The 8,373-nt window shown below is 33.5% G+C and overlaps 1 protein-coding gene across 1 annotated transcript; it reads left to right on the forward strand.

Moving 5' to 3' along the window:
• Positions 1-3,459: 3,459 nt before the first annotated feature.
• LOC132174257 (scopoletin 8-hydroxylase) lies at positions 3,460-5,906 on the forward strand. Its single transcript, XM_059585943.1, has 3 exons — positions 3,460-3,947; positions 4,514-4,865; positions 5,664-5,906. Exons 1-3 carry the CDS (start codon positions 3,460-3,462, stop codon positions 5,904-5,906), a joined length of 1,083 nt encoding a protein of 360 aa, XP_059441926.1.
• Positions 5,907-8,373: the final 2,467 nt, after the last annotated feature.

An 8,373-nucleotide genomic window follows, 5' to 3' on the forward strand; every position in this document is an offset into this window, starting at 1 on the left:
CTATTATTATATTTAACTCTTTTATTTTATTTACTTATTATTATTATTATTATTATTATTACTATTATTATTATGTATTATTATTATATATTTTTAATTCGTCCATTCTCATTGTTAACGTAAGCCAACCCTTTTTTTAAAAAAATATCTACGAGTCAACTAAAAATACTCTAAAGGGACTTAGGATTGTCACATTGAGGCCATGATGCAATCGAGGTTTGCGCCCGAGGTGACTCAACATAAGACTCCGCCAAACAGAGATTTCCCAACCGGTGTGATTATGAGAACCTCAGTCGGGAGTGGAGCAAGTAATGCTATATTTTTGTTGTTTTTGTTTTTCTTTTGTTAACATGACTATCTTCCATATCGATCATTTTAACAGTTAGACTTCTGTCTGCACAAAAGTATCGGTTAGCAACAGATTGTTCCCGTAGTTTATTTTAGAACTAACGTATATTTGCACCATTATATTTGTGTTTAGATTTTTGTATTGATTATCGTTGGAATTCGGAATGATATTGCAACTCTTGTTAAAATTGGTTATATCTTGGTTGGTTTGGTGGTGGCTACGGGTTGGACCTTTGCATATTTAATCTTACCATATTTTTTGAATCTAACACGTCATTTTGTTTTTATTAAATCAATAGTAATGAACATATATATATATGTGTGTGTGTGTGTGTGTGTGTGTGTGTTGATAGTGTACATAGGTTGAAGTTGTTGTTTAGGTGACATTTTTAGTGTTTGGCAACATGAGAAATTATACAATATTGTTTGTGATAACTATCACAACAAATCCTGAAATGGACCACTATGGTCCTTATGGAATTTGGCGTCCATTTGATTTGATCATGAATACATGTTGGAGATGTAGAATAAATATACAAAGAGCAAAATATATTATAGATATAAATGTGAATTAGTTGAGTATGATGATCTTTGTTTACATTGACGTTCTTCAATGCGTAGGACTTGATAAGATTCTATTATATTATTTGCTGATTGTTTGTTTTATCATTTGCAGCTAATGCGGAGAAGTCGTACGATCATGATGCTATTGACTTGGATTGAGCAAGTGGTTGACTCTTCGCAGTTAGTGAACTTGTATATTTTGTTTCTGTTTTATTGATGTATATAGTTATATCCAACTATCTCTATTTGTGATAAGAGAGATAGTTTGATTGCTTGTTGAAACTGGCTTTTTTGTCTTGGATATAGTTGATAGAAATTGTATATTTGTGATAGTTGATGGAACTTGTATATTTGTGATTGACGTGGCAATTGATATAATATTCTTTTGATGGATCGATGGATAGTTCTTTTGTAGTAGCTATGTAACTTGTAAATCAGGTGCGGTAACTCCAAAATTCGGGTATAACCCCGAAAAATTCAAAAAATACATATGGGGAGTAAAAAACAAAATTTTATTAAATTACTGAGTTTAATGACGTGGTAGTTTATGACACATCACTAAATGGTGATGTGTCATAACATCTGACACATCACCAAAAGTTTTGGTGACATGTCACTGTCCCACATTACCTTGCTTATTGACATGGCAGAAAGTGACACGTCAATAAAGAAGGTGACGTGGCAAAATTGACACGTCACCATCTTTGTTGACTTGTGATAATTGCCACGTCACCTTCTTTATTGACGTGCAAATGGTGACGTGGCAAAAACTGGCACCTCAAAAAATTTCCAATAGCGACACCCTTATTTTTGTCTTGGATATAGTTGATAGACGGGGTAAGGATTGTTCTTAATTCACCTTCTGTCATGACTCATGCCATGTAAACCAATTACGGCATGCAAAATTGAAACTTCTTAATGTTGGACTGCCCCTTTTCACGTGTATAAGAACTATATTCCACATTTTTTATTCTTAAAAATATTTTAAATTTAAGCAAATTAGTCATTGCCAAAACTTTATTCTTTATTTAGTAATTTAATAGAAAGTTTGAAACTTCTCATACTATAAGACACGAATGTCCCAACTTAATTTAAAGGGAAAAGTACTATATATGAATAATGAGTACTGTTTTCTGCAAAGAATCAATTAATCCTAAAATATTTTTGTAGACAAATAATGCTTTTACTCTTCAAATTTCTCTCTTAATTAGTCGATCACCCAATATTAAATTAATAAATAATAAGCCTTCTCTTTTTATATCTAGCTATTAATTTCTTATTTTTCTCTACATCCGAAATTTCCATATTAATTCAATGTGCCTTTGACCATATGCATGCACAATCCCAACAAATCAATTACTCAGAAAGGAAATATATATATATATATAGCCTGTTGGCAAAAATGAGTATCATAAAAAATGGATACGATCCTATAAAATGGTATTGTTATGTGGCGAGTTAGTACGTGTCTGATTAAATATCCATGGAGGCATGGAGTGAGTTGCTTAGGCTCATCACTCTGCTACGGTCCTTCTTCTTTCTTGCTGGACTGCAATTTATAAACACAAGGTTTAGAGATCCGCCTAGCTGATCCAACAGAGCCTCTGATGCTTAAATTAGTACAGGCCTTTTGTGGGGGGTGGGTTAGGAGAAAACGTGTCTTGTGTGGTGGTAAAAATTAGAGTCTAAATTATTATCTGATTCTGGTGCTATTTATAAGGTTTGTTTAGGTTTCATGAGGTTTTCTTGGGTTTCGAGGATCCTGACCCCTCTTCTAGTGCCACGTAAGTCTTCCTACGATGGGGGTTGGGAGTCCCGTGACCTCCCCTGACCCCTCCTCTTCCGCCATGTAAGTCTTCCTACGATGAGGATTTAGTTAGTTTATTTGGCAGCTTAAGGTGAAATTGGAGCCAAATTTGTTTGCATGTGTAGTATTTTACTTGTCATGCATATATTTCCAGCAGCAATTGAAGTGGAAATGTTTCGCCATGCAGAAAATTATTGGCACAAAAAAGGATTAACTTTACGAGTACAATTATTCTCTTGAAAAAGAACAAAAACATCATGTTTGTACAATTCGTTCTCTTTGGTTGTAATCCCTTTTAAAAAAAAAAAAAAAGACAAAAACAAAACAAAAAACAAAAGAAAACCAAAATTCAAGAGTATTTTAGTATTTTTCATAGATTTAATTAAAGTTAACGCCAAAAATTGTCAAAATATACAAATAAAATTAAAAAATTTTGAAATTTTAGAGAAATTTTTCAAATCGCTTAATAGTTAAGGTGTCATTTACGAAGTTTTCCTTATATTTAATAAACAGAGGCTATCTGGCAAATTAGATAGCAGCTCTATATATATGATTCCGTAAGGAAGGCGGAATCTGGCATTGTACTTGCTTCTCATTATTTTAATCCAAGCCCTGAACCCTGCCTTCTGCCAACCCTTGGTGGTTGTTCACACGATCATCAACTACTATTTATTATCACCCATCACACGGCAAATAATATTGCAATTTCCAAATCAGTTCCTCGATCGTCTCTCATCCAAATGGCTCCAAGTTTCAACAATGGAAACTCACTATTTGACTTTGTCGTCAGAGATGGCAACGGTGTCAAAGGATTGGCGGACTTAGGCCTATCAGCGGTGCCGGACCGATACATCCAACCTCCGGAGGAGCGAATAGAGAAGCAAAAAGCCATTTCTGGTCACATAGTCGCACCAATTGATTTATCAAAGCTTGATGGGCCTAGCCATGAGCAGGTAGTGGAACAGATTGCTGGGGCTGCTGAGGCCCTTGGGTTCTTCCAAGTTGTGAACCATGGTGTGCCCGTCGAGTTGCTGGAGTCGCTGAAAGATGCAGCGCACAACTTCTTCGCCCAAACGCCTGAGAAGAAAGCTATTTACCGCAGCCCGCCGGTGAAGTATGGGACAAGCTTTGCGCCGGAGAAAGAGAAAGCATTGGAGTGGAAGGATTATATTAGCATGGCATACACCTCTGATGCTGATGCTCTTCAGTATTGGCCAATGGAGTGCAAGTAAGCATCTCTCTTCTTCATTTACCCCAAACCCAAACAATTCGATTGAAACAGATTTTCTTGAAAGAGAACCAAGAGAAAAGTTCACTTATCGCTCCTCATCTTTCATCATTTTTACAATCATATCTTTATATTTAAAAAAAAAAAAAAAAAAAAAAAGTGTCAATTTATACTTACTATCTTTGGGAAGTTTGTAATATCAACATTCTCGTCTAAATTTGGTGTTAAATTTCCTTTCAAATTCAATGTATTTTTATAATTTTATAAATATCTTAGGAGTATTTTAGAAATTTCATTCATCAAACAGTTTGATTTAAAGCTGAATTATGTAATAAAAAGACTTTTTCTATCATTTTTCTTTTCTCTATCATTTATTTGAAAGAATATATAATTAGAATACCAAAAAAAGAATAAAAGAAGTTATTTTTAAGTTTATTTGAATAAAAAAGTAAAAATAGTTTAATTCTTTAAATTTTTTTCAAGAAAATAATAATTAAGAGAAACCGGTGCTAATGCTAGCTTGACTAGCAAGCTAAAGTAGACTAAATTAATATTGGTGCTTTCAGGGAAGTGGCGGTTGAGTACCTAAAGGCAATAACGAAAATGGTGAGAAAAGTAGTGGAGATTCTGATAGGGAAGCTTGGGGTGACACTGGATCTGGATGATTCCATAATGAATGGCCTCGTGGCTAGAAAAATGGTTAACATGAACTTCTATCCAACGTGTCCCAATCCGGAGCTGACAGTTGGCGTAGGAAGACACTCGGACATGGGCACCCTAACTGTGTTACTACAAGATGGAATCGGAGGTTTATATGTCAAACTTGAAGAAGATTTCGATGCTCTAAAAAAGGGAGAGTGGATGGAGATTCCACCTATCCCCGGTGCCCTCGTCATCAACGTCGGGGATGTGCTACAGGTTTCATATATTTTTATCTCATTGAAAAAAATAATATAAATCATTTTTGTTTGTTTGTGAGCCTTTTGATATATTGACATTGTTTTAATAGTTTAGGGGACATTGACAGGTAGTTTAAGGGTTATGCATATAACTTTTTCCAAAAATAAAAAAATATTGAAAGAGAGTATTAATTTTCAGTTACAACTCAACACAAATATAAGGGAAAAGTCCGCATATATATTTTTAAACTATCACCTAATTAAGAGTGTCTTCTCCCAAAACTTTTAATTGGGACAATATATTTTCCAAAGGCCACCAAAAACATAGAAATGACTATATTTTTGCCAATATGACAAAAAAAAATATTAATAAATTTTAATTTTTTTCTCCTTTAAAAAAAAAAAAACAAAACATTTCACACCCTTTTTTTCATTTTTTTTTTTAATTTTTAGTTTTTTTTTTTCCGAAATTTTTATTTTAATTTTATTAAAGGTATTTTTGGCATTAAGGGGGACATTGAGAATTTTAATTAAGTAGTTTGGAGGAGATATTGTCACAATTGAAAGTTTATAGTAAACATTTTCACTTGGGTAATAGTTTAAGGAGGGTATATGAACTTTTTTCTAAATATAATTGTTGAGTTATATATTAAGTCGTTATATGGATTAGGAGAATTCTAGGTGCTCTCCTACAACCAGGACACTCGGAAAACACTTATCATTTCCAGAGTAGGAGAATATATGTAAATTTTTTATATTTTATGAATAATTAATTAGACCATCTCTCTGAACATAACATATTGATTTGTTGGCGTAGATAGTAAGTAATGGAAGGTATAAAAGCGCAGAACATAGGGTGCGTACGAGCAGCAATGAATCCAGAGTGTCAATCCCAGTATTTACAGCCCCTAAACCCAGCGAGAAGATAGGGCCGCTACCTCAAGTGCTGGAGACAGATGGAGTGGCTCGTTACCGCCAGGTTGTGTTTCAGGAATACATGAACAACTTTTTCGGGAATCCTCATCAAGGAAAGAAATCCCTTGATTTCGCTAAGCCTTGAATCCTCCATCAACGTGCTCCTTCTCATATGCTTACCAATAAAAGAAAAACTTTATTTGTCATCTTTGATCTTTTGCAATCATACTTTTAAGTTTTAAAAAGTGTCAATTTAGTGTATTCATCTTTCAATTTTTTTTTTTTTTTTTTTCAATTTCACCTATTCTTTAAGATTTTCTGGTAAATTCTGTCAAAATTATCAAAATACCCATGTTTTATTAAAAAAAAGGGGTGGCTATTTTTGAAAACTATGTTAAATTCTAATCAACGCCTAAATCCTTGCAATTTTTTTTTCTTAAAAAAAAAAAAAGGGTATTTTGAGAATTTTGACAGTATACATTAGGATTTAATGAAAAATCCTAACACAGGTGAAATTGAAAAAAAAAAAAAAATTAAAAGATTGATACACTAAATTAACACTTTTTAAAGTTTAAATGTATGATTACAAAATTGATGAAACATCAGGAGAAATAAATGAAGTTTTCCCCAAAAATAAATTATAAAAGGCTTTGCTTTATATTAAACATTTAATTCCGTTTTGATGATGAAACATGGTTGCTCTGTAAGCATAAACCACATATTGTATCATCTCTATTAACGTGTGATTTTGTAATTATCACGCTCCAAAAACTCCTTTGATAATAAAGAAATTAATTAGACCTTCTACTTGTGTCTCTAGTGAGAGGATTATCTACCAGTCATTCAAGTTGGACCATCTAATATTGAGCACAATGAAAATGGTCAACAAAAATATGTAAACTGATGCATTGATGCTTTCATTTTGCAATGTGTCCAAGCCCTTTTTTCTGAGGTAAAATAGAATAATAAAGCCCGCCAGTTCAATATTGGCTTCATTAATTTGGTCCAGCAAATTCATAATCATGAAACCAAGCACACCAGTCAAAGTAAAACTCATATCTTTTGATTCATTTATCATATGAAACCAAAATAGGGTGGCATTTAAAAACTTATTCAATGTGCTACAAGTTTATATTTCACAAATAATTTCTAATTCTAATGTTTAGTATGTCATAACCGAACATCAATAGAAATCCGAAAATATGATGCAGAAATCTTGCTCGACTCTCGCTTGAGCGAGATTGTGTTAGCATTTTCGTTTGATGTTCGCTCAATTGTAGCTCAAGCAAGATTGCAATCAATCACATACTAAAAGTTTGGTCAACACTTGCGTGACGTTCGCCTGAGCGAGTTTGTAATTATTTTAAGCAAACATATTTATGATTTCTTCTCAAGAGAGCATCCCTAACTTCAATTTAAGCATATCTCTCTCTAAAAAAAAAAAGCTTCTGTTTAAGCATTGATGTAGTCTTTTTAAAGCAAAAATATATCAATAATAAAATACCACTCGCAAGAGTACGAATTCCTGTAGGATAGCGCTATATTGAGGGTGTCGAACCTCAATGTCTGCAAGGAGTTGTTATCAAGTTCTTCAAAATTAAAAGTAACTTAAGGAAGAGTTTGTTAATTTGTGTTTGTAACTAAAGTGCATAAAAGCAAAAGAGAATTGAAATATAAGAGAGAGAGAGTAGGGTATTGACTTCATCGCTATCTGCACATCAATAGTTAATCATATTTATCAAAAAATTCATTCTATACTTGTTATAAATAAAGAAGAAAATGCCTTATTAAATAATAAGTATAATCCATCTTCGGTTGGCACGGACTGTCCACCTAACCACTAAAATGCGGCACAACCCGTCTTCCCTTGGTATGAATTATCTAATTCTTTAATAGGATACATACAATCAATGGAATAGTATAACATATCTTTGGTTGGCATGGACCGTCTACCTAACTTACACTAAACTAGGGTATAGTACAACTGATAAGTGTCAAATATTGCATATTTTGGGCCCCTTAATTTCCATTTCTTAAGCCTTTAACTTTATTATTTTCTGATGTTTTTGTTAGTTTTGGTGTTTTAGTGTTTTGCAGGTCATTGATAGAAAATTGTAGTTATAATGTGAAAAAAGCAAAGACGCGGGAAAAATGGAATTATGGAAGTTGGGATCGAGCGCATGGCACCCACGCTCGAGCCCAGCAAGGCACGCTCAAGCGCACACCCGCCTAAGCTTGAGCACACCTGAGTACGCTCGAGCACACGTAGTGTGCAATCAAGCGCACTCAGGCTAACCTAGTAGCACCAAAACCATAGTTTTTTAAGTTTACATACTCATGTTTTCTTGGTAAACGCACCAAGGGTGCGCCGTTCACTGTAATTTTCCAATTTTCTGACATTTTTGACCTCTGAACTCGATTTCCATTGTAAGTTTTTTTCTTTTCATGAATTCAATCCATTTTTATGATGTTGTTTGAAGTCATGAGAGGCTAAAATCTTCAACTAAGGTTGAAGATGAAGCCTCACCATTGATTAGCTTTATATTTCTCACGTATTTTCGTACAATTCCGACATTTGTATATATGATATTCTATTTCAATTCAATTATTAG

The sequence above is a fragment of the Corylus avellana genome, chromosome ca3, assembly GCF_901000735.1.
Source record: "Corylus avellana chromosome ca3, CavTom2PMs-1.0".
Lineage (NCBI taxonomy): Eukaryota > Viridiplantae > Streptophyta > Magnoliopsida > Fagales > Betulaceae > Corylus > Corylus avellana.